This window comes from Pagrus major, chromosome 3 (genome assembly GCF_040436345.1).
Source record: "Pagrus major chromosome 3, Pma_NU_1.0".
NCBI classification, from domain to species: Eukaryota; Metazoa; Chordata; class Actinopteri; order Spariformes; family Sparidae; genus Pagrus; species Pagrus major.
Genome location: NC_133217.1, coordinates 3910573 through 3938209, shown reverse-complemented (window position 1 = coordinate 3938209; position 27637 = coordinate 3910573). Strand labels below are relative to the sequence as shown.

The 27637-nt window shown below is 41.4% G+C and overlaps 1 protein-coding gene and 1 long non-coding RNA gene across 2 annotated transcripts in view; both read left to right on the top strand.

Moving 5' to 3' along the window:
* Positions 1-1253: 1253 nt before the first annotated feature.
* On the top strand, positions 1254-20793 carry LOC140993453 (uncharacterized). The gene is made up of 3 exons (XR_012178668.1): positions 1254-1295; positions 2954-3035; positions 20535-20793. It is a non-coding gene; the product is annotated as an uncharacterized lncRNA (long non-coding RNA).
* Positions 20794-21265: 472 nt separating this feature from the next.
* The window catches only part of slc45a4a (solute carrier family 45 member 4a), a 32012-nt gene continuing 25640 nt past the window's right edge, over positions 21266-27637 (top strand). The window contains exon 1 of the mRNA XM_073462822.1: positions 21266-21696. Within this exon, the coding sequence (XP_073318923.1) occupies positions 21384-21696 (313 nt within the window). The 5' untranslated portion in view covers positions 21266-21383. The remainder of the gene's footprint in view (positions 21697-27637) is intronic.

The following is a 27637-nucleotide window of genomic DNA, read 5'->3' as shown; positions in this document are numbered from 1 at the left end:
ATAAAGTAACAGAAAATTGAAATTCTCAAGTAAAGTACTTGAGTCGGTGTACTTACTTACATTCTATCACTGTGGAATAAAAGTATAAAGTAGCAAAAAAATGGAAACAATCAAATAAAGTACTTAAGTAGAATCAGTCATTTGAGGACAACAATCAACCAAACAATCTTGGCCAGAGAAGACAGATGGTTTGAAAGAGGAGTAAAATAATCCATCTATGTCAAACTGGAACGACCGGCTTTTACCAGAGGAGGTAGTCTTAAGACATGACTTATCACCCACCTGCAATACAGTACTGAGTTTCCTCCCCAGACAGCCTAACAACCATTCACACCTGGGTTCACCTAGCCCTAGCAACCCACATGAAGGCCGGTTGGGTCACCGTCCAACAAGTGGCCCTAACGACTCTGAAACTCGGAGCTCACACTTGTGCTTAATGACTCTGTAAGGACACTCCCACACAGAGTTTAAAAGACTGTAACTCCCCTGCAGTGATGAGAGGTGAGACGTCTTCAAGAAACTGAAACAAGTCCAGTTGCCTACAGCACTTAGATCTACCATGACCTGGATGACTGAGAACCTTCATCAACCTACTGGAGTAGAAGTACTTAGTTACATTCTATCACTGTGGAGTGGAGGTATAGAGTAGCAGAAAATAAATGGAAATATTCAAGTAAAGTAGTTGAGTAGATGTACTTAGTTACATTCTATCACTGTGGAGTAGAAGTATAAAGTAGCAGAAAATAAATGGAAATACTCAAGTAAAGTAGTTGAGTAGATGTACTTAGTTACTTTATATCACTGTGGAGTAGAAGTATAAAGTAGCAGAATATGAAAAATACTCAAGTAAAGAACAAGTGCATCAAAATTGTAGTAAAGTACTTGAGTAGATGTACTTAGTAACATTCTATCACTGTGGAGTAGAAGTATAAAGTACCTGAATATTGAAATACTCGAGTAAAGTACATGTACTTCAAACCTGAGCTGAGTAGTTTGAATGTACTTTCTGTAACAGCATGTTTTTGACGGTATTTCCCTTTAAATCCAGCCCCTTCGCTTCTTTGTATACCACCGCCGCGGCCCCGCCCCTTTATGCAAATGACCGTGACGTCGGCGGAAGCCAGCGCTACGCCTCTCTTCCGACAGATATTCCTTTAAAGGCGTATTTAAAGCCCTGGCTTCAGTTGCAGGAGCAGCGGACAACCTATGCAACAAAAGCTGCCGCAGAGCCGAGCGACTCTCCGACCGCTCAGCGGACACAGACACGGAGCCGGCGGCTGACACGACCGGGCGAGGTGAGCTCGTTGTCCGGCGACAAGAGGGGACTGACATTAAACATTTTGTAGCCGCTGTCGGTCGGCTCCGGCTGGCGGAGTACACAGCATCTCAGGTTGCTGCTGCAGAGAGGAGGAGGAGGAGGAGGAGGTGGAGGAGGAGGAGAGGTGGGGGGAGGCATTTACAGTAGTTTCTGTAGGCCTGTGTCAAAAACAAAAAAGAGAGGAGAGGCTGGAGGTGCAGACAGCCCCGGGACAGGTTTCCATAATTAGGTCGCTCTAATTATAAAGTGTTGCATAATTAGCATCTCCGAGCGAGAGCAGGTAAAGAGGGTTTAAAATCAGAAGACGCTCAGGGTTGTTGTTGTTGTTGAGAGTTTGACGACATTCGTAGAAGAAGAAGAAGCTTCATTTGCATCATGACTTGGTAATTAACCAGGGAGGAGCAGTTTCTGTGGTGAATAACACACCTGTGACATAACAGGTACTGCTGTGCTTGGAAATCTGGGGTTGTCAATTACAAATGAAGAAAAATATGAGGAGTGTCCTGCGTTGTGGTTAACTCATCATCCGTATTTGTAGTATCTCTGCCTGCAGGTGCATGTAGGTGTGATGCCACAGCCTGCAGTTTGACTCCAGTATTACAAAGTGATGTTTAAGACAGAAAACAGTAGTTTCTTAAGCTAAAGTAGCAAAAAAAATCTGTGGTTATAGCATCCTAGATGTGAGTATTTGCTGCTTTTCTTAATGTTTTACATAAGAAATTGAATATATTTGCATTTTATCCTCATTGTCAGACAAAACAAGCAGTTCTCAGGTGTCACTTTGTGCTGTGTGTGGATTGTCTGTCACTTGCCACTGACTCACTGACTTTAATATTAAAATACATTTGTTCCCGGCTGAAAAGATTAGTCGAAACCTCTGCTTCTAGCATCCCAAATGTGAGCATTTGCTGCTACTCATAATGTTTTATTATAAAAAGTATTATATATTTGCATTTTAGGCTCTTGGTACAGTGGCCCTGATGGACAACACACAATAACAACATCTCAGAAAACACAACTATATTTCACAAAACACAAGAACATTTTGGTAAACAATCTGAAATGACTCTCAGGGCCACTGTACTCTTGATCAAGCCAAAACAAGCAGTTCGAAGGCGTCACCTTGTGTTGTGTTTAGGAAACTGTTAGGCTGTGGTTTCACTAGTCACTGACACGCTACAGACCAAGCTATTACTTGATTTATCCAGATAATCACCAGCAGATAAAAATGATAATATACCGGTCGTTAGTTGCGGTTATGTAAATGTCAGAGTTTAATCAAAAACAGAGCTTCTCCACCTTTTTATTTGCTGTCAGAAAACGTTGTGTTTTATTTTTATTAATCCTTCTTCAACGTACATCCATTTGATGCTACTGTTTGTGTCTGATACAGTATGTTTCACACATTTCTGTCTACGATAGTGTTTAAATATCTCCGTGTTGGACTGTTGCAGCCCCGTCAAATGACTGGTGCTGATTTATTATTGGCAACAGCTGATTTAATGACATGCTCATGCACACGGGAGAGTAAGTGCGAATGTGCGTATTTGCTGTATTGATTTAACCTACAGTTCAACCTGACTTGCAGATGTGTCTGCGTGCTGGGTCTTGACTTGTTGTTTTGCATGTGTTCAGGTACGACTGCAGGGCTTAAGATTGCAGCCTGGACCAAACGACAACGTCTCAGCGACATTTATGAAGCTTTCAAGGCCTTTTGGTGAGTACACGCACACAAAAACACTCAAGAGGAGGTACCTTACTTTTACACACTCGCACACATTTTAAAATCCTCTTTGTGGCGACTTTTTAGCTGTCTGGTGCGCACAAAAACATAACAAAAAGTCCCAAATAGAGATGTAAATGACCAACAGATGTTCTTCCTCTATCGTCTGTAATTGTGTTTCTATTCTGCTGAAAACCACAAGCAGCACGAGCAGAACAATACAGAGTAGATGTGCAATATGCCCACAGAGGCAAACTGTGCAGACGTCTTCCTTAAACAATCTCTTTGTGTCAGCCTCTTGCTGTTGATGCCGCCTTGGTTTCAGAACGGCTGCTTCAGCTGAAGTGAAAGCAATCGACTTCCTCTTGATGAAATGTGTGCTGACTATCAACTGGTGCTGAGTAAGCAGTGGGTTATTACCGTACAGTCAAGCGCACAATATGTAGCCAGACACGGCTGGTCACACGCAGATAGTCACATGAGCTCAACCACTCATGCACCTAAATGTACTAATGTTATACAAACAGAGACTAATGCATAAATGCACAAAAGAAGGCCTTTGATCGTCTGCACACATACAGATATTTTGATACTTTGCATGCAGAGCTGGATCACATTTCCATAAACAACATATCAATAATGCAAAGATCATAAGCGTGCAGCCTGTGTCTCCGCTCTAATGCTCTCTACATGTACTGCACACACTACTGTAGGTAGTCTTTTGCTAGATCCATCCATTAAAACACACAGAAACACACTCTAAATTAATGATGAATAATTGAAGACAGAGTTGAGGTCTTGTGTGGGATTTTTACTATAAAATGGACGTTTTAAGAGGTTGATTTGTGATTCAAACACACACACAAAAAAAAACAATTGCTGTGAGACAACAATCAATGCAACTCCAGATCTGTCGGTTTAATGGTTTCCCTTCGGCATGCAAAAAGCTTGTGAGACTCTATGTGAGCAGATGCAACCCTGACATCCCTCACTATAGCCAAGTGGGGCTTTTCCACCGGAACAGGGGACTTTTAAGGGAGTCAAACCAAGCCCCAATTATAATAAATGGACGGTCTTTATAGGTCTGAAAAGTGAATCCAATGCAGAAGTGCCTTGAATCTGCATTCTTTCTAGTGGCCAGCAGGGGGTGACTCCACTGGTTGCAAAAAGTGGTCAGATTGTATGTAAGCTTATGAAAAAATTACCCTACTTCTCACTTGATTTTTTTTTAACTCATTACGCAGTTTCCAAATGAGTTCATGGTCTCAGTCTTTAGTTTTATGTCTTCAATACAGCACGGTGTTCACTTTGTACATTATGTTCCCATTTATAGTAAAATAGAGAATATAGCAGGCAATGATTTAGAGCGTGGCTCGATTGTGATTGACAAGTTGCCACCGCACTGTGTCCTCGTGTCTCAGTCAGATCAAATCAGGATATCCTCGCATCCTGCCCCATCACATCCAAGTATGGTCACTTCTGGCTCCAAAAAAACAAGATGTTGACCACCGTAATGCCAAACACGAGGCTTTGAAAACCATAGTTGACAGCCCTACTATTTATTCTAAAGTCTTTGGTCCTCACTCACTGGCAGAACTGTCCAATAAAAGCCACAATAACAAACAAAAATAACCAATTGTCATCAAAATAACAAAAAAGTAAAGATAAGTTCCCAACAGCTGAGCCTAGCTAAACTGTTTGACCAGAAGTTGAAGCCATCAAAGTGAAATGCAGCTCTACTTTTTGATTCAGAACTCAACTTTTTGCTAAATTTGATTTAGTTTAAAGAAACGCAACCTCCCTAATGCTGTCTCTTTTCGCCGTGTGATCCGTCTTTGTATCCTGAACCCTGATCCCGTGTGTAGATAACCCACTTCCTACTGGTGTGAAGTTTTTGTACACAAACCTGAGAGAGACAGAGGGGGAAGAAAAGAGTAAGCGAGTTATGTTTTCCCACCTCTGATCAGAGAGCAGGACTGTGTGTTTATGTGTGTGTGTGTTTGTCATCTCGCTTACATCAAAGGCACCAGATCTTACACACACACACGCACACACACACACACACACACACACACACACACACACACACACATACACACACACACACACACACACACTTGTTGCAGCTATAAATTATGTTGTAATGTAGTTGTAGTATTCAACAGCTGTGGGAAAAAGACGACAGGTTGCTGCTGGTCTGTTTACATACATTTTTTGTTGACATGTTGTTACCCGACTAGCAGATTGTGATGTGAGTAAAGTAAGGATACTATAGAGTCTTTCACAAGTCTGGAGGGTTGTTTTCAGGACTAACATTGATGTTGCGGAAAAAGCGAAAAGAGATGTTTCAGTTTGATTAACTCCTTCCTTCTTCCTTCTATTACATGTTTGTGATGAATCAACAGCCAGTTGTGTTTGTTTGGGTGGCGAATATCAACAACTCATGCATGCATGGTTTTCTGGTGGTGGAGGACTGTTATCAAAGACAATATCAGATGGCTGCACCGTATTTAGCCTTGGCTTTGAGTTAGAGGACACACACACACACACACACACACAGGCAGATACTCTCTTAAGCCTGAGAGGTTGTCAATAATACAAAACGTCTTCTAAGAATAGAGATTTTCCACTGTTTGCTCGGTCTCTTGTCAGCTCTCCTCCTCCCAGTCTTGTCTTCCGTTTCTCTTTTTTCAGACTGTTTCTCTCTTACTGGTTTCTCTTCCTATGTTTCACTTTTGTTTCCATTTTTACAGTGCTTGAGCTCCAATGTTGCCTCTTCAATTCTATAGTTTGTTTCAGGTGGTTTGAACTCGTCACTCATCACAGTTAAGAAGTAACACTGGGAAAAATCTGGCTGATGTACACCTTAGTTGTGACCTTGGAAACAGCAGTTGACAAAGCAAGCTCCCACAAGGTCCACAGAGTAGCTCTTCAACTCCTTCTGATTATATTACAAGATCTTCCTCAGCAGATGGAGTTGTCATTTCTGCCAACTGCAGTTTTCAGGGTGAAGAATCAGCTTTGACAGACAGTGAGGGTGTTTGTATCTGTATGTTTACATAAGATAAATTGATAAATGGGAGTGAAGATAAATCCACTTTTGAATCCCAAAAGTTAAATATAATGTCTAAGCTCTCCTCCTGTGAGTAAACTGCTCTGGATCAGAGCAGTTTCTATCCTTCCAGAAGGTCTGGCTCTGCACCTGACTTTCTCTTCTCAGAGCTAGCCTGCTCTGCCCTCCCAAAACAACACTCCGCAAACATCTTTTGTTTTGTTTCAATAGAAAGACCCCTCGTGGCAGAAATCACATATAGAGCGTTTAAGTTCTGTAGAAAACAGATGCTTCCAAATACCATGCATATGAGTGAGAAATTCCATCGGGGTGGAGGTTGGGGTTGATAAATGGGTCAGACAAACACAGTACTTTCGCCCAAGACTTTGTGACCTGTGTAAAAACAAAAGTCAGTGTTTACTTGTTTTAATTTACGCTCGCAACTTACCTAATGTTTTATCTTACATCATCTTTTCCTAAACCTAACCATGTAGTTTGGTTACTACAATGATGAAGGACACCTAAGTATGGATGTTTTATGAAAGGCACCTGACAATGGATTTGCTCTCTACAGAAGTTAATATTAAGAAGTAGTGTATGCACTGCAAGTAGTGTTATTTGTACAGATTAATTAGACTGGGTTGCCAGCTGCTGAAGATCATGTGGTGTAATTGAAGGCTCCAGAACAGCTGCTAAATGGACCTTGCTGTGGGACTGTTTTATCAGCAGTGGAGAGGCATTTAATCAATTTCTGTTTGACCACTTGTCATATTAACAGTTAAAGGTCACCTCTGGTCAAAGTACTTTGTGTAGAAAACAGCTGGCCAGTATCAGAAGGTTTATACTGTTGTACCGCGAGTCATTGCTGTCAGAACAAAACAATGAGCTGGCACATGGGCCTGTGTTTTTCAGCAGTTTTTGGAGGTGTGAAATCCTGTTTATAAGTCTGTTCATAATCACATGAGAGGGAAACAATGCTGTTCAACTCCAAAGTAGAAAGATTGGCAAAGCCAGCACCAGTAAGACCCAAATCTGGACCTTTTCAAACACAATGCAAGTGTCAATACCTGTTAAAGGAGCAGTAAATCTGACTAGTTGCTCTGCATTTTCCCTGCTATTAATAGATTTGGACCAGCAGACAAAAACTTCTGCAGGGCTCGTATTGCAGTTTTAACCCTTAAAATGCACCAGGTTATGGTCAAGGTAAGATTTTACTTTAAGGGCAGTAGTGTGATGTAAAACATCTGCACTCAAGGCCAGTTCTTCAGTGGACAAGTTGCAGTCCGTCATCAAAGTTTTCTCCAAAGTCACTTTGCATTGCAGTTTTAAATCAAATAATGAAAAGTCACTCTAACTCTGATGTCTTTTTGGGTTTTCGCCAATCACTGTTCCCATCTTCACCTACTCATCCCAACAGGAAATGTCCAAGAACAACCTGATGCCAATTAAATTACCAAAGAGATCACTGGCAGCGAGTCAGATTTGCTTTTGGTGATGCATCTTTGGGTCTTTCTGGGTAAAAGCACAGCACACAACCTATATCTGAAGTATTTGCTGTGTCACAGTGACACTGCTGGCATATGGAATGCATTACATATCCCTCATGGCATGTTGAAAGGTAGTATTGTGTTGATCTTGTAGTTGTCTGAAAGGCAGGCAGTGTAACCGACACCCTGTGATATTTTGTTGCTAGGTCACCGTTTCTTGGAATGGTGATGAAAGTTGTCAGTCAGGTCCAACAGGATTCTTCAGTGCTAACTAACAAGAGGCGTTTGGCGTTTAACAAGCACTTTACGTTGTCTTTGTTGTGCTCTCTAATTCCTGTCATAGCCGTGTTTCATTTTGAAGTCAATGTCTTCCCCTTTTTCTTTTTATAAAAGTAGTGTATCCTGTGTAGATCACAAAAAACTCTTTGTCACATTTGCCACTCCAGCATTATCTAAAGTAGGGAGAACAATATGAATGAAGGCCTAAGATCAATTACTGCAAGTTTTGTATTGTGATGTCCTGTTTCTCTAATCCAACATTTGAACACCTTCATGACATTTTAACAAAAATCTTAAAGAAATACAATATTGTCATTAAAAATGTCCTGCTTTTTGCAAAGTTGCCCAAATGTATTCAGTATATCACCGTGTTTCCCAATCGTATTGTCAAGCCACAGCTTCTTGTAATTAGTTTGTACGTCATTCCCCATGTAGTGACGTACGAACCTAATCTTGTGTGCGCCTTTTATTAGCTTTAATTGAGATTTATTTATTTGAGCTGCACAGAAAAAGAAAAAGAAAAATGTGATTTTCTCGATTGGATCACCATTCGGTCAATAAAAATAAAAAGGTTATATAATTTACAAATTGCTTGTTTTGTCTGACCAACAAAGGACCAAAGGAAACTAAAAAAAAAAAAAGCCACCAATTATCAAAGTAGTTTTTTTCATCTATAGATTGTTAATGTAAAATGGGAGTGTTTACAGACTCTACTGTCTGAAAGGGGCTATACAGACAGACAGGTAGTCAGGTATCTGGGGTGAAAGAGGAGAGACGACAGCTGGCTGTGTGCCAGTAATGTCATTAACACTGTTAGTAATACTGCACTCAAAGTAATGGACACGAACTCACGCAACAAACTTGTTCACTTTTGAGCTGATTTTCCAACTCCGAAAGAAGAGCACGGCATCCCTTTTATGCATTTTTACAAATAGAAGTTGATCACAGAAGCAGCTTATTATACAAACTGATAGTTTAACAGGCATTAGGTGGATTGTGTGTTCTTCCTCAGCACATTAAATGTTTTGTGCCTGATCCACAACATCAAACTGGAAAAGCAGCAGTATTAGTGTGTCAGTTTTTGTTCCTCTTTCATATTTTCTCTCTGTTTGTCTTGTTACGGGCTTGATATGGTTTTGGTTTGTCAGTGGGAATGAATGCAGCCTGAGTGACAAGGTTTTCTCACGGCCTCCCAAAGATATGAATCTGCACTCATTGTATTTTAAAGTGGTTCAGTTTAAACACTCCACCAAATGGTTGAATCAACTCTGTGTGTCCATGTGGCCCAATCATAGAAATTTGATTTTGGATTGTGTGACAAGTTTTTGGTAAAGTCAGGGATGATTGAGTCACCACAGCCTGCCTGAGGCCAATCATAACATCACATTGACGATGCTGTAGACAAAAAAATATTATCTATAGTCAGTGAAAAGCTACTGATGCATTACTCAATACATTTTGGATTATATTGTGGATTCGGCACCGCCTTTGTGTGCCTAAACTACAACAAATGGACTACTTTTGATTGTTAGACCCTTGAAATTCGCACATACATTTCCAGTGATTTCTGACGTTGTCAGACTTTATTGAATTTACGTAGACACCATATTTTTAAGGGTCAAACTACTAAGTGTCTTGTTTTGGTATCTATACGAGCATTTATTGGATCATTACCAAAAAACAGATCCGTCAGACATCCAACTATAAACAAAGAATCTCTGTCTGTCTGTATCTCTCTCTCATGAACTCATGGGGAAGCAGACATAAACAAATTGGAGATTTGCATGGTGCAACAACTTCCTTTAGCAGCGCATTGCAGTGAGAAAAAAATAAAAGCAGAAAGTTAAACGAGTCTGGATGAGTGAGGCGACGCGGTCATCATGGGTTCGGTTTTCTTCAGCAAGAACCGGAGGTAAGATAGCCTCAGGGGCTAGAATGTCAGATGCTCCGGGATGACTCTCTTATTGGTTGGTGTGGTCCAGCTCAGAAAGTACCGATGTAATCATCAGACTAAAGATTGGATCTATGAAACTCTCACATTACCAGATAATCTGCACCGAACAGCATGTTTTGAACAGGCATTGCACTTATAACAGTTTAACCTTATGTTATTTATTTGGTTATTTTTACAACGGGGCCTTCTATGTGATATAACCACAATGATTAAAACGAACGAGTGCTTAATCTATCAATAAATGTATATTTTATGTTCATACCCATGTGACTTCTTAAGCACAAAGTCATTGTGTCTAATCTGCAGAACAGTGGGCTGTAAAATGTTAAGTAGTGGACTAAACCCCGTAGTGAAAAGTGAAAATCTTTTATGTTATGATCGCAATTTTTTTGCCGAATTTTGCATTTGAATTGTTATTGACCCATAAACTATATGAGTTTTATCTCATCAAAGTTTTATCACACTGTTATGCAATGCAACGCTGGCTGAAAAACCATCAACATCAATTTTTTTGAGGAGCCGTAAAGTTAGTTTGCCGTGGGCCATGTTGGCACAGATCTCCTGACGCGTTGCCAATAGTCAGACAGACAATGTGCCTGTGTGTGTTTGCAGCTTATAGGCAAAGTCTGCTCGAGTGTTCAGCTGAAGGTTTGGTGAAATCGTTGGACACAGTTTGGTTTGTGTCATACCAGAAACTAAATTAGTTCCATGTGCCAATCCTCATTCCTGTCCAGCTCTGACAGAAAAACAACATGGAACAAAACAAGAGAAAAAACTTGACTTTCAGCTCCTGCCCAATCATAACAACTTCTCGTGTAATAATTGGCGTGTTTTGTTTTCACCAGCTTGACAACAGGAAATTACAGGGAACAAGATGTTCCTCTGTGGTTATAGCTGTGCCAGTGCCAAGCCAGAGCAATGCTGCGACAAAAACTTTATTAAAATTTTACTGCAATAATTATAAGAGGATTATGTCTGTATCTCATCGTTGCTGCTCTTGTGTGGTTTGTTTGCATGATAATTAGCATGTATTCTCACATTGTGATGATTTTACTCTACTGTGTGTGAGCGAGGGAGATGCAGATCAAGCAGTTTGTTAATGCAAACTTTTTGGCCTTTATCAGCACCAACCATGTGTGTGTGCATTAGGAGTGTGTTCGTCCGTGGTGTGTCAGCTAACCGGTGGAATATTCCATTAGATGTGTGGGCTGGGTTAAAACTTGAACATCTTTAGGCCTCATACGATCCTGTACATGTCTGCGCAGGCAGCCGTGACCCTATTGGCCTGTTGTCAAACCTGTATCTGTTTGTTACAAGATGAAAACCTCAGCTGTTATTTATTTGTGCATTTAGCTGCGGCTCTGGGTTACATGTGTGCGTTCGTAATGAGGTTCGAGCAAATTTAGAGGCAGGTTTAGGGTCGTATTTTTGTTTTGATCAGAGAGACGTGACAGACAACGTGTGGTCAACCAATGTCTGTAAAGAAGACAAAAAAACACACCCACACGGTGCATTAAGAGGATCTGTATAACCTCCTCGCACGCTCTCTTTTAGTTTTTTTCTATCTCCTGTTTGGCTCACTGCTCCCTTGTGGGTAAAGGCCTCAGGGGGCTGTAAGGGGGAGGAGACGCACAAACGAACACACACAAGCAGAGTCCTTCCCCCCCCGAGGCAGGATGCAAGTGGGGGGTTCTGTAATGTGATGTTGGGTAGGGGGTACTATAGTCAGAGGGGGCACAAATGAGGTTTGAGGCGGTGCGTTTCAGTCCTGTATGTGTGTGTGTGTGGTTATGTGGTAAGGGTGACACACAGCCAGTAACGTGACTCCAGTGTAGAAGTAGGCCAAGGCTGCTGTCAGCAGCTTGTCAAACCCTGACTGTACAACAATTCAGACCTGCAGGAGTTAACAACAACCCAGCTTTTTTTTACATTAGAAATCTGTGATCATTATTTGTTTGCATGCTAGTTCTGGGAGGAAAACAAAGCATCTGGGTCAGAAGATTACATAAAAATGAAACTAAATTTATGAGACACCAAACACTACATTGACATCAGCTGTCTAGACAGGCTCAGATCAGCAGGATTAAATTAATAGTTCATGTTTGCATGTGTGGCCTCTGTGTCCAGGACAATCTGCTGTTGCTGACAAACGAATAATAATGTCGAACAACTTTTCTATATAAGATCTTGTCATCTTCAATCTGTCTGGACATGGGCACAGAGGTGCTATTTTTTGGGTTAGCCTGAAACCTAGCGAGAAAATTAGCAAGCTGGCTAAAGGAAAAGCTCAAAGTCAGTGTAGATTTGTCTTCTAAAAGCAACATGAGCTAACTGACTGTGGGTGTGAACTGACTGTGGCGTGTATGTGGGCCAGTCAGAGTGCTAACTAGCTAACTGAGCTATAAATAAACACAAGGATGAGTGGGCTATTACTAGCTGCAAGCTAGGTGACACACCACACAGCAGAGTCCTCTCTTCTCCAATAACTTTTGCAAATGTTAAGCTAGCATAGCTAACAAAATGTCTTGAACCTGTTTTGGAAAACCACAAAAATAGGCCTGAGCCACATTTGGTCCGAGGTGACATCCAGACCTGATTTAACCATAGAGTAGTCTTGACTTCATTAGGGAGTGCGAAGAAGCTTGGCCAAGTTTAATAACAGTAACAATGGATCCCTGTGCTAGCTTTGCTGAGGTTGAAAATTCACATTGACACTACAACATCAATGTAGAGATGATATCTCGCATACTGAAGTTAGGATGCTAACCAGCTAGGACGGCTAGTCCTGGTCCAAAGCTCCCGCGCTAGTGTTGTAAGCACCAACACTCCCTTGATGCTCCAAGCTCACAGTCCGTACTGCTGGCTGCATGGCTAATCAGCTATCTAGCTAACAGCAGCAGCAGTTAGCAGCAAGTAGATACTCTCGTGATTGGTGCCCCCTATTTGTTTTTTAGTGTGGATTCGACAGGTGGCCAATTCTCACGTATTGCACCTTTTAATTAAACATATATTGACTTTCTCAAGATTCTTAAAGATAATTTGCACAAACCGTTTATGATAACACACAACATAAACAGGATTTTTATACTGATATTTTGACGACAATGCATTTTATTGTGAATTTTTGCCAGTAGTTGAAAACACAAGAAAAGCATTTTACATGTTTCATATTTTTTATTAAATATTATCGTACTATTCCAGTTAAATTTCTAATTGAACAACACCATTGTTTTTATTTTGTTGTAGCTCAGTTCATTCGTAAAAGAGAGAGCACAGTGCGCTCAGAGAGGTACTTAAAAGGGCTTAAATCATCATGATACTAAAACATGTCTACATCATTTAATGTGTCACAACAAAGTGGTGAATTTACTTTGCTAGTTCCAGTTGCCACATGAAAATCAGCTGGTTAGATCGTCACCTCTATTGACCTTTTAAAGACTTATAGAAACCTTGAATCAGTCCATCTTCTTTTCTGGTAGATAGAGACGTCAAAATTGGTCAACCTGTCACTGACTGACCTTCATTGACCCGAGACTGAGAAACAATGTCGTGCTCTATCTTCTTGTCATTTCATCAGTGGTGGCGCCGAAAGTATGAAGTGAGGGATCTTCTATTTTGAGAGGAGGCAGCTGAGAGGTTCAGGTGAGGCTACGATTGGAGATTAATTTAGCGCTGTTAGGGTGTCAGGGGGATAAAACCGAGTCAGTGGAAGAGGTTCATCCTTTCTCACAAATGTTTTAGAAAGAGTACATGCATGTGAACAGCAGGTATATTACGTCATATTCATACCAGCCAGTATAGTGATATAAGCCCTGTGTTATGAGTAAGGGATTTGTCACTGACGCTAGTGCACGTTGATACACATGTGCCCCCTCTACCCCCCGCACTCTCTGCACTGCAGCAGCACTGCACCATAATGCACACATCCAGTCTCTGTTTACCTCACTCACCCCCTCCTCTCCCCTTCACTTTCTAGTGCTTATCCCTGCCATCTGCTTTCCAAAGCGTGGAATATGGTTATTTTTCATGGGAATATCACTGACAGCATGGGAACGTTGAAGTGTTTTTGTGCATGCATTGCTTTTGCAGGGCATCCTGTGAGCCTACATGTTTCTCTGTGGGTGTAGATGTCCTGAAACTGTCTTCTGTGCTGCCAAATATTCATGTGTGTGTGTGTGTGTGTGTGTGTGTGTGTGTGACAGGGAAAGAGTATGCAACTAAAGACTGAAGAGTCTCTGTACTCCAGTCACTCCAACCGCGGGAAAAGACATCTGTCAGTGACATTTAGCTGAATTTCTTCTCAGATCTCTCTCTCTCACACACACGCACACACATGTGCCACCAACAAAGGTGTGTCTGTCACTTTGACATCAGACGTCCTGGACTCTCCTCTGTGGTTTAACTTTTACATCCAGTTAAAAACCCCTGACACATTTTTATGTAATTGTTTACAAGTTACATTTTATTCAAACTTTCATTTATATAACGTCATAGTAACTTTATACAATAGCTATGTATACGTAAGACTATCAGATTTTAGAGAGTAAATGAAAAAGAAAAATACAATTACATTATAATTATTATTATTTATTTAACTTGAGCACCAACAGTAGAAATGACAACATAAACAGGACAAGAGGAGGAATTCACCAGTTAGCAGATGATAATCATATAAAAGCACTGTATAGAAGGATATACAGTACATACAGACACCATCATTTTATGTTTTATGTTTTATTTGACATTTTTCTCGCAAGTTGTGCACAACCCTTTAATGCAGAAAGTGTCTATATTTCATTAAACTTCCAGTAAGAGGAAGAAAAATTAGCTGGAAGCTAGATTTTTATTGTTTCCCTTCATCTAGCTGAAAATAGATTGATTCTTTTGTGGGGTTTCCCCCAAAAAACAAGTTTCCCCTGACACTACTCTGCAGGCAAGAGCACCCTCGCTGCATCCTGGGTTTAGTGCTACTCAACAAGATTGTGGTTAGTTTAAAGAAGTACAAGCACGTCAGAACGTTTTTTCTGGCTATGCATGCGAGGTCCAAGCTAACGTGACAAGGCCGAGCCACTGGCTCTCTGCTGTCACGATCACTGGATGGATTTTGTATGTGAAGGAAACACACAAACAAAAGAAGCTTTTATGTTGCAGCAGATTCTCACATATAGTAAATCTTGAGATATATATATATATACTGTACACACACTATACCAGCTGATGTAATCAGACAGTAAAAATACTAAAGAATTGTTTAAATGCTCCATCATCAGTGAATGAAGAGCAGCTTCTTGTTTGACCAGACTGAGCTGAAATGTTTGGTGATAGAGGGCTGACATCTCATAACTCCCTGCGGCAATTTAAAAAACCAGATTACATTATTTTCCAGCTTTTGTGCCTCTGATGTGAACCTATCTGCTCTACCTGAAGGGATTTCTTGGATTTCACGGGCGCTTCGAGCGCACAGATACTCCCAAATCGAACCGAGTACAGCGCCAGATCAGGTCATTGGGTCTGGCCTTTGCTTGAAAACCGTCTCTCACTGTCTAGTGTCTCTCTCACGGTAACAAAATCCTCCTCTCTTTATTTTCATTCACTGTCTGCCCCTCTTTCCCTCCTTTTCTCTTTCACACACAAACACGTCTAACACACAAACTTCCATAGGCCACAGCAGTATGAAGAACTTGATCCTGACATCTTCAGCCTTGTAATCTATATGCAGCTCTGTATGGGTCAGTGCTGTTGTTGGCAGAGTGTTCTCGTGCCTCGCTGGTGTGGACACCAAGACTCATGTCCAGATACAAATTGATGGAATAGTGACGGTGTTTTAGAAGTCCGAGGACATAGTCCTGACACACAAACAAACAGAAACACATCCAGGGCTGCACCCAAAGATTATTGTCATTATTCAGCATTTTCTAGATTCATTGTTTGGTCTATAAAATGTCAGAAAAGTATAGAAAATAGCCCAAAAGAGCTCAAAGATATTACATTTACAATGATATAAAACAGTTAAAAACATAAAATCCTTACTTTTGAGAAGCTGGAGCCAGACCTTGACCTTGAGAATTAATGATCAAATTATTTAAACTATAAGCTTTAAACTGCATGTTCAAGTTTAACATCTACATCTGGAGCTTGTTTCGTATCATACGGTCCTCAATCCTCAGCCATTAGTTTTTTAGTGTCTTCATCCTTTTGCTTTTGATTATGATTAAAGATTTTATTAATTGCGAATTAGATTTTTGATTTTTTTTTAAAGCTTTTATAGGGCTGCACAATTAATTGAAATGTTACTGCTATTGCAACGTGCCCAAGTTGAAAACCAACTCACAGAAACTGCAATTTTATGATAAAGATAAAATGTGTGACAAAACAGCGTTAAAATTAAGTGCCAAAGTGCTGCAGAGATACTCCGGCCTCCAAATTTTCTTCTCCAGATGTAAGAATACAGTATTTCTTTTTTTTTTACCATATCATGCAGCGCTACTTTTTTAAAATCTTCTGTGATATTTAATTGCGTAGCTTCAGGTTTTCTGTTGTTATACGGCCAAAGGACGAGTTTGAATAACTTGACTGTGGCTCTGGGATATTTTGATGGCCATTTTTCACAGTTTTCTGAAATTTTATAAAGAAAACAATCATCAGATCGATGTTTACGACAATATTTTTTTAGTTCTAGCACGAGGGTGAGTTTTTTTTAAACAATTATTGCAAGGACCTTTTTATGATTGTACGAATACTACTAACCCTAATCAAAATATACCAAAACTTACATCCTGGTCAGTTTGCTCTGAACATTGTCACTTCTCCAACATTTTCCTAAATACACTTACATACATTTTTTGGCCTAAGATGACTCATAAGATGGCGACATGTACCACAGCCCACCCCGCAGGACTGTAACATGTCACCGACAGTATCAGTCAGTCAGAACAGTTATACAAGAGAACATGCTGAGCATTTTACAATGCATGTCACTGCTTATTTGCAGATTGACACTTCGTCTCATACATGATCAGGCTTGCAGCAGACATGAGACTGTTTTCTCATGTTACCTGTTTTCACGTAAGAGAGAGACAGAAGAAGAAATGGAGAGGGTAGAAGTAGTGAGAAAGAGGGAGCTTGGCCTGATTTCATGCCGGTGTCACAGGTAATCTGGTCTGTGGCACAAGAATAAACACTCACTAAAATAGACCTGGGTTGTGTGTGTGTTCAGAGTGTGTGTTTTCAGAAGTAGAAAGCTTGTGTGTGTACAGGCATCTCCTTTCCCTCTCTCCAGCGTATTGTCTGTCTGTGTCTCTTTTTATTGTCTCTGTCCATCTGAGGATAGAAAAAAAAAACTATTTTAATTTATTTTGCAACTTTATTCGACTGTCTTCCAGCTGTCTCTCCCTCCTCTCCCTCTTGCTTCAACCCCATCCTCTCTGTCTCTCCTCCACCCTCACCTCACCTTCCCCTCTCTCAGACTGTACGTTGTTTAGGTTGGCTTCCACAAACGCTGAGGTGTAATTCAATATAAGCTGAGCTCATGTTACGGACACACACATGCACAAACACACAAAGACAGTAGGACAACTGGCTCTACATGTATATGGACCGCTGATCAGATAGCATTGTGTGTGTGTGTGTGTGTGTGTGTGAGTGTTTTGTAGGAATTGTAGATGCAGGCCAAGTTGTCCTGTCAGCTGAGAGAAAGGCAGCAGCGCCTTCACTGAAGGCTTGTTTGTTTACTTTGACCTGTTACTTTAAAAGTCACAACTTGTTACACATTCTCAGCACAGAGCCACATATTTTCACCACATACAGACTCACTGAAAACAGATCTGCAGTCAAGTACTCAAAAATGGTGGGTCGCATTTTAATTCCTCTGCAAACTTTCAAAACAGCCTCAAACTGAAATGTTTCACTGTCGATCAGCAGAGGCGGTTCTGACTTGCCTGAGGCCAAAAACAAAATTCTGCTAAGGAGCCCTTCTACTCGAGCTGCCATCAGACCTAACACCCAAGTGATCCCTCTACAATGCACCCTCCTTTAAAGTTTGCTCCTCTCAACCACTTATATTTACATTATTGAAGTCACTGCGGAGCGTTCAGCGATGTGGAAAACCTCAAAATCTCAGACTTGAGGTTCGGCTGCTGAACAGAAAGAATCAACCAGCCACCGAGTTTGGTTGATTCTCTCAAGGTTTTTGGTTTTTGATGATGTGAATTTTATGGACCTTTTTTCTGGGTTATGGACGATTTCTGTGCTTATTATCTTCTTGATAATTTGATGAATCAGTGGTGAAAATAATCTCATATTGCAGCTCTAATTACGATGCAGAACTGGTGTAACTTTGACAGTAAAACTAATGGCCCATTAAATGTAGAAAACCCTTTAATAGCAATAACTTTATTGCTTTTGGGCTGGGCATATTTTAACTTGTGAAGTATCAATCAAATATAAGTAACAGCCGATCATTTTTCATGTTCAACATGACATTAATGTGTGTACCATCCGACAAACCAAACCCATAATTTCAGCATCTCCTCCCTGCTGGGGTGTTCCCATCATTCCCAACTTAATCACAACTTACAGTTTGTTCCCGTCTCACTGAAACATGTGGAGACGGCTGGTTAGCTCGATCTGAACATTTTGTTGTTGTTGTGACACATCTCGCCGTCACATGGTGTTCTCATCCTGGTGTTCTGCCTGCGGTTGCCCTCTAATTTTAACAAAATTTAGAAGATAATTATTGTGTGTTTGTTCTGTATATATGTGTGCCTGTAAAGGAGTGTGGCTGTTATGTAATGTGCTGCAGTGTGTGAGGTCAGGTGGGGAGTATGGGGCTGTGTGTGTGTGTGTGTGTGAGGATGAAATATTCATGACCATCTTGAGTGCATGGTGAATGTTAATGGGGACATGTGAGAGTGCTGAAAACAGAGCGGAGAGATGAAGAGTGGAACCAGTAAGAAACAGGCGGAGAGATAAATATTTTTGACCTTCGCCCTTTTCCATCTGTCTGTCCGTCCTTGCTTTCCAAACTGTCCTCCATCCCTTCCTCCCACCTTCCACCTGCTCACACCCTCCTTCCTTCCCTCCTTCCTCCCTCTCTCTCGTTTTGTTTTCTTTCTCAGTCTCTCCCTAAGAGGCTTGATGAGGGTCTTAGCACTGTTATGATGTGTGTGTGTGTGTGTGTGTGTGTCGTTCACGTGGCAAGCATTAGTGTGTGTTGGGTGTGACGAAACGTGCCGTCTCCACGGGTTATAATCCAGCGGCCCGCTGCACACACAAAAACACACACTTTGGAATTTAACACTGTGGGGAATCATACTGAACATCCACGCTGTCTTGTTTTTCTCTCTCTCTCTCTCTGTGAGGCGTGTTATTAGCCGAAGACATTCACGCCTTATTCTCCTCTTTCTCGACGACTCCCTCGGTTTTTCTCTGCGCACACACAAGCCCTCTGTTTGTGTGCTTTCATCCTCCCCGTCCACTTTCAAAGACTGTCCGAGTGTGTGCGGGGATGAATCATGTGCTCAAACCAATTACGCTGCTTAAAATGGACTCTTTTCATAGGAGAGAACACGTGTGTGTGTGTGTCTGAGTTTTGATGTCAGCATGTCGGTCTCACACACACACACACACACACACACACACACACACACACACACACACACACGGTTATTTCAGGCATCGCTGACATTTCTTCCTCCAGTCCAACAATAAAGGTGACTGGACTTTTTTTATGGTGCTGCTCACAGGCTTGAATTAACCACACGTTATATCCCATCATGCATTGCGCTGGAGGGAAAACAAATGACCTGAGCGGTGTCCAAAAGTGTTTTTTCATTTGGAGTAGTGAACGAGCAGGTGATTTCCAACACAACCATTGTTTAAAAAGTATTTTTCTCGTGTGAACGCCACAAACATAATAACACTCACCTCTATTGTATTAGGGTGGAGGCAAAAATTTCACAACTCTTACATGGAGAGATACCACAAAAGGTCAGAAGTGAGAAATATGTGGGGTACCCGATAGAAAATGTATTTAGGACAAACATAGATCTTCCCTGAAAGAATTAAGTAACTCTACACTAAATACATAAAGATGAGAAACGGGTAACAATAACTCTGTAAAATAAAACAACAAGCAACAGAACCCAACAAATATGATCCACAACAAACCTCATAAATGTGTCGTAATGCAAAAAAAGTGAGTACGTTTGACACAAAATGCTAAATATGGCATAAAAACTGTACTAAAAAAGACTTGGACTGACCTTGAGTGAACTTTTGTGGGTTGCAACGTGTTTCAAGCTTGTCAATCTTGTGCATCAAAACATCCACAGATAAAGTTTTCTGCAGAAGCCTGATTGTCAGCTGTTCTTTTACAGCAATTATGCCTATCAATACGTTTGCCCTCAGGATCAATTTATCTTGGCATCTTCACCACTTCTTATAATTCTTCTTTTGTCAAGTGATGCATGCCAATTGATTTGACAGTCTGCTGACAGTGAAGTACACACCTGTATGACTCAGCTGAGATACTTGCATGAGAGGAAAAATGCAGCGTTGCTTCATGTTCATATACAGAAAAGCTCAATAAATGCGTGAAAGTTAAATTTCTGTTTCTAACTCTGTTGTTTCATTTTTTTCTCCCCCCTCTCTTCTCAACCTTCTCCGCTCTCACCGCTCCTCCTGACCAATGGGACGCATGCCTTGTGACTCGTTTACTCCAGATTGATCAGCCATTCGATGGGGATTTTCAGAGGAGCTCCACCCACCTTCGTCGCCTGCCCTCCTCCTCCCCCCTCCTCCTGTGGCCTCTTCTTCACCCCCACCCTCTCCATCATCCAGCCCTCCATCCAGCCCTCTAAACACAAAATGACTCTGGAACTCACCGAATGGTCTTCTATATGGATTTTTACTGCCTGTAATAGACAGTAAGAAAGAAAAGAGGGGAAAAAACCTCAATGACAAAAAAGCCATAAACATACACACCACACACACACACACACACACACACACACACACACACACACACACACACACACAGACACACACACACATACACACCTGACGCACTCAGAAAGAAGCAAACGCACAAACTCACTCTTGGAATGTATCGCTCACTCTTCCTGTGAAAATTCAACTGCTTCCGTTATTCTTCTGGATCTTTCTACAAGCTTTTGGAAAGCCAAAGTCTGGGGGAACAAAGGAGGATTAAAACGTGTAGAAGCTGCACTGTTTTTTGGAGGACAACTTGTATAGAGGACAACTGATTGCTGATTGTTTTTGTTCATTTTTTTAGCGTCCGCAGCCTTTTTGATTTTAGCAGCACCCAGTTTTAGATGCTGGGACACTCTGTTACAGTTGTATTTATTTTTTGAGTAGATTAACTACTATATAGCCAGAAAGTTACAACCACAGGTTGCAGTTTGTAACTTGTAACGATTGTGTTTACGTCACTACAAGTTTTATAGTCCCTACACATACTTCGATACGAGTAGTTTGTTGAAGCTGGGAATTTCTTTTTGGTCGCTACAAGTTCTTCTCAGATTTGGTGCGGTTGTTTTCTCGTTGCTTGCATGCCCTCCACCATGCCTCCCCAGAACACAGAGGCTGACGCTATGCAAGTCGGATCTGTGGTGGGCGGGGTGAATGCCAAAAACTCGACGACATCAGGGTCGGACGAGGAGAAAGGGGGAGCAGGAGGCGAGACGGATGGATCGGGAAAAAGAGGAGGCGGAGGAGGTCGAGGAGGGGAGGAGTCGGCGAGTGAAGGCTCGCTCGAAGGCATCCCTTTGAAGAGATGGGTGATGCACGGTGCCGTGATGTTCGGCCGGGAGTTCTGCTACGCCATGGAGACGGCGCTGGTGACACCCGTACTGCTGCAGATAGGTGAGTGAAGAGTCCATACGCACAGGTTTACCGCATACATTCTGCATTTGCATAAAAACACAGGTGCAGCACATTAAAACAAAGACTTCATGACATATAAAGTCTGAAACCATCACCCTTTGAAGTGAAAAATGCCAGAAGAAACTTGCCTGATGTTGCCTGCTACCTGCTACAGCATTTTGAATCTCACCTGGCAAACTCCTAATTGTTGCACTTGTTTTGTTTTTTTCAAGAAAATGTCCTTTTTTGGTCCAACCAGCAGATGAAAAAAGTCACAGATATTCTTCTTGTTATTTTTGAAAAGAGAAAATCCTTCCAGTGGAGAATCTGCAACCATCTAATTGAGGAATTATCCATTTTTTATTCAGTATATCAAAAAAATAAGAAGTAATCTTCATAACTCAAAGTGACCGTAAACATTATACAGTTTGTAAGCAGGAACAGGGAGTCTTGTTGTTTGTCCTTAAATTGTTCTGGCATTTAAAGAGACACCTTGGTCTCTAAATGTATCCCACCTCCTGTTCACCTTGTTCAGACGGACCTCCACTGCATCTGCCAGGAGATTAGCTCGCCTTCACTCGCAGGACACACACGCACAGACAGATGCAGTGAGTGTACTGTCATTCGCGACCAGTGTCGTCATTGACAGTCTTTGAGATTTTGCCAGTCCAATTTTGTCTGGAATTACTGGAGCCCTGAGGGGAGAGACGGAGAGGGTGTGAAGAGTGAAAAGGAGGAGAGGAGGGGAGGGAGATCTTAAAACAGCCGTAACCTTGTATATAATTCAAAGTCACTTCCCATGTAACCCCCCCGCACCCCCTCGCTCTCTCTCTTGCTTCCTTTGCTCTGTAAATCTCTCCTTCTCCCCACAGTGGCGTAGTGTGATCTTCTAGCTTACATAACCAAGGCGCACATGAGTGGCAGGTCACTCTGTGGCCACCGTGACTCCTGGCTGGCTCACCCGGGATGAGCCGCCACAGGGAACCAGACTTTGAAACACTTCAGTTCCAATTCTCTGTTATTTTAAAAGGACGGTGCAGAGATCTGCCAAGTGCTGGAAGTAAAAGAGATTTCAGCTTCATGCAGAGGAGTGCAATGTTCTAAATGCACTCTCTAATAAAGTGGGATTCATAAAAACAATCTGTATTTTTGATCATAATTACTGTCACCCATTACCAGCCCTTGTCTCTTGCAGTTGTAGTATCAGAGCAGGGGACTTGCTGCATGTTTTTGGTCTATATTTAGCTCTGATTTAGCTGCCCCAACCTATTTTTGTATGTCTGAGCCTCCTTTAGAAGATTTCTGAGCCGCTGGGAGGCACAACTGCTGCATATTAGTCCACTGAAAGAAATAAAACTAAAGCAGACAGATAATTTGTCTTCAAGCTGTGATTCATCACTGATATGTTAGGGTGCCGACTGATCGGACACTGATTGTTATCGGCCGATATACGTATACATAAAAAGTTGTTGTCTGGTCTCTATAAAGCCTGTTTATGAGAGCCTATTAGACAAACTGCTAACAGCTCACTAGCTCTCCTCCTGTCAATATCATTATGGATTTTAAATGCCCTGGTTTGACTAGTACAACATATTTGTGAGGTCCTGCCAGCTAGCCGTTTGTGACTAAGGGGATAGAAGGACCGACACTGTGGAGCAATCCTAGCGTTAGGTCTCACGCTGAGAAGCCAGCCGGTGTTTGTAACTAGCGTTGACACAGCTAATAGCTAATAGTTTAGAGTGGAGCTATGCCACTAATAACTAACAACTATAGATGACAGTAAAGTAAAAAATCGTCCTTGTGATCGGTGATCGGTATCGGCCGATACTGCTTCCACTAATCAGTGATCAGTGGTCGGCCCCAAAAATCCTGATCGGACCACCCTTAGTGATATGGGGAGTTAACCCATTCATGTTGGGCTAATTGACTGTTGTTCAATCTGACCTTTCATGCCGACCATAGGTAGAGAGGATTGCCTCACATCCAAATGACTGTAAAGTGCATTGCACTCAGTAGATGGCAGACCCCCAAAAATACACTGTTGCTGTCTAGACAGCCAGTGCAACATGTTTGAGTTGCATAATAGTTTGTTGTATATTAGGAGATGCTGACAGTCCCTGAAATGTGACAAGATACAGGAGGTCTGCTCAATATGCATGAGGTATCATTTTTTTAAAGTAATTTTTATTTTTTACTTTAAAATGATGAGTTAAAGAAAAAAGTTGTCTAATGCCATTTTAATGTAAACATATTGATAAGAGCAGGTTTAAGGCCATCTTAAGGTCTGTCCCCGGCATTTTGTAAAGACTTTACTTCCTGTCTTGATCAACTTTCTTCAAAATGAATTTCCACTTCTCACATTACATCCACGATCAGCTCACTTGGTCGGATAATGTCATGTGAATCTAATTAGAGGTTACGTTTCCCGGAGCCCTACCTCTTTACCCAACCGTGACCCAAACTTTTCCACAAAGGTTGGTTTTGTGCAGATTGTAACAGACAAACAAACAACCACAGTGAGATGAAAACAGTCCCCCCCCCCCCCCCCAACACTGTGGGCAGCGATCCAAGTTTTGGGATAACAAATATCGACCTCCCTCCATGTGGTTAATGCTCCATGCACGCTGGAGACTGACTGTAGCTACTGGAATTAGCTGGATAGCTGCTAAGCTGGCTGGTTGGCTCACCCTGAGTGAAACCATTGTGTGTGTGTGTGTGTGTGTGTGTGTGTGTGTGTGTGTGTGTGTGTGTGTGTGTGTGTGTGTACTGTAACCCCCACAACACTGGGGTCAAAGAAAGTGTGTGTGTGCAGCAGACACAGTTTGGTCAAGGAGCCCATATTTACACAACCCAAGAGAAAGGATGAGAAACTTCTACCTTACAAGGTCTTGTGTGGAGGGCATGCAGAGCTGTTAAGTCTCATGGCAGCAGTCACTCATACAAGGACACTGAAGGCAGGGAAATACGTAACGAGACTGTTGGACCAATCACATCAACACCCCGTTTCAAACCAGGGAGAAAAAACAAGGGGCAAACCTTGGGCCATTTTTCTCAAGATTTTCATCTTTATGTGTAGTGACTAGGATTTATTGTGCATCTCCTTGAGATTTATTTAACTACCAGCCTTTTTTAAAAAAGTTGTCCTGAGTACGAGCATCCCCTAACAACTTAATGCAGCTGAAAGTGAGACACGAGTGAGAGGACATTGAGTCAATGATGAGAAAAGGATTAAGAGAGGCGATAAAGGGCTAGAGGAAGGAGTGAAAAGAGAGGCAGGAGGAGGAGAAGGAGAGCTTTTGAAAAGAGAGTGGAACAAGGAGGAGGAGGAGGAGGAGGAGGTGATGAGTGCAGACGGCGTGTCGAGTCGTTGTTTTTTGGTTAGCAGCTTGGCGGGTTACATAACGACAAGCTTTCTCAGAACTGAGCTCAGAGTGACACAGAGAACGCTGTTAAATCACCATGATGCTCACTGAAGACGAACTGTCAACAACTGACAAAATATCTTCATTGCATGTTCGGGTGCAGCAGCTCCAGATCTTCAGCAGGAACAGTGGAATTATAGATGAAAACGTTCAAAATTAGGACATTCACGAGTCTCAGATTAGGGACACAAAAGCCCTTTATGGATATCAAATACCTCATACATCAGGCAATAACAGAGGTGAATTTAATTTTACTGTAGAAGAAATGAGGGTTTGGTGGTAATAAGTGTGGTGCAGGCTTACAATGCCAAGCCATTATCGTAGAGAGTGAAACTAAATTGAATGTAGAGTGAAGAATTTAATTGAAAATCTTGTCATTTAGTTCAACGTTACATCTTAAAAGTCAGCTGTCTTTAAACATATGAAAGGACTGCAAGTGTGATGAGATATTTTCAGCTATTCTTTGATACAGACGATCATGTCAGTAGTTCAGATTTAAGTGTAATTTTTCTTGGTTGTAGAGCAGAAAGTGACGTCAGTCTTTTCCACTAGTTGAATTAATTGTATCGCACATGAAGGTCCTTTGACATATTTAAAGGAACAATACTTTCAGGGATCAATAGTAGAAAAAACTAAACTTGATGAAATGGTATTTTCTTTCCAGTTCAGGTCATATGGAGGGAACCTAAATATTCTGATTCGAGGGATTTAATCTGTGTGAAGGTGACCCACATTTTTCACAATTAATCTTATTCATTCTTAATCTGTTTATTTGCTTGTTTGACTAACTAGCTGTGCACGCAGCAGCAGCCATGCCACCAATGTGGTACCCAAAGCAGTCCAGGCCTGGCAGCCCTGCAACAATGTTATCCTTCTTTGGAGGCCGTCTTGGCTTTACTAAAGGAGATTACCACAATCCAACAGGAAATGTCCTTCTATTCATTCAGGTTCTGTGGCTGAAGGCTCACTGTATTAGTGTCTTGACCTTTACTTTGTTCGATTCCTTTGGATAAACCTTTCACTGTTTGACACACCACTCAGCAGCACTGGCTAAGTGCAGGCTGTCCCCCAGATCCTGATGCATCTTGTCTTGTGATCATGATGGTTTTCTAAACAATAGTCTGTGAAATTAAACACATAGCATTTGTTTGATGTATTTGATCCACCAGAAACACAACCAGAGCTTTTTCAGGTCCCTGTCCTCAACTTAAACTCTTCTGGTTTCAAATGTTAGCATGTTAGCATGCAGCACAGTGGACCAATGGCATTCTGCTAGCAGCATGTGAGGCTTTAAAAACACAAACCCTGTATGGTTGATTCAACATGTTTAATGCCACCTCGTTTTGTCTTTTGTGCAATGCTACAGCTACATTTATTTAAGGATGTAGCATCCTTACAATGTTAGCTGTCAAATCCAATGTTTTTATATGATTCATTTGAGTTTCAAATGTATTTTAGAGCCATTTTTGTTTGTAAACAAATTAGCAGAACAAGCTTGTATTTTGGTGCTGATGGTGAGAACAAAAAATGATACAAGTCCTACAGTTCAAGAAAGTAGGACTATATAACAAAAACTGTTGCTGAAAAGTGACATAGTGCACCTTTGGTGATATTACCTATTCACCATACAACTACATTAGCAATCCCGACAATAACAACAACAACAACAACAATATTTCAAAACGTTAAAGCACATTAAAACACTACAACACTGATAGTTAATAGTTTATGCAGCATTCTACAAAATTTAGAGCCCGGTGTTTAATGCTGCATGTTATTTATTCGCACCAAATGAACTTGATCTTGCATTGTTTATGCTAGCATGCCAGGTAGCCTAATCCTCTGAGTGATCCTATCATGTTAGCTGGTCTAATCTAGCAGATGACCTTGCAGACAGAGTAATGCAGGGTTATATAAATGACTGGCTTGATGTCACACAGCGACTACGGTAATCACCATAATCTGACCCAGTCATTCATGGGACAGAGTGGATGAAGGACAGAGTAGGCGGATTGATGGATAAAATGTTGTGTGTGTGTGAGGTAACTACAAGATAAGAGCATTTATCAAGGGGGCAGATGAAATCAGTAGGTGGGAAAGAATAAAACATCTATGCGATAAGTGAGAAATAGTGAGAAATTGGAGCCAGTGACGGTGTGAATTGTATTCTTGCCAGCCAGCGAGACCTTTCAACCACAACCTTAAGTCCTCCCCTATGCTTTAACACTTCTGCCTGTGTCTCTGCAGAGAGAGAGAGATAGAAACACACCAGTCCAGTCGGTTATTTAAAGCCTTTTTCTATTTATAGCTCTTTATATAATCGCTGCAGTAACTTTGTTCATTTATTGTTATCAGTGTACACACAGACGGAGACACAAAAGGGTTTTTGAGAGCTGTATCTGCTCACATCACCTGTGTTAAAGCACGGGTGATCAAACCAGCAAAACCAGTATGTGATAATTGATGCCTGTGCTTCCCAATCTGTGGTCCGCCGACCACGGGGGGTGGGTTGTTGCGAG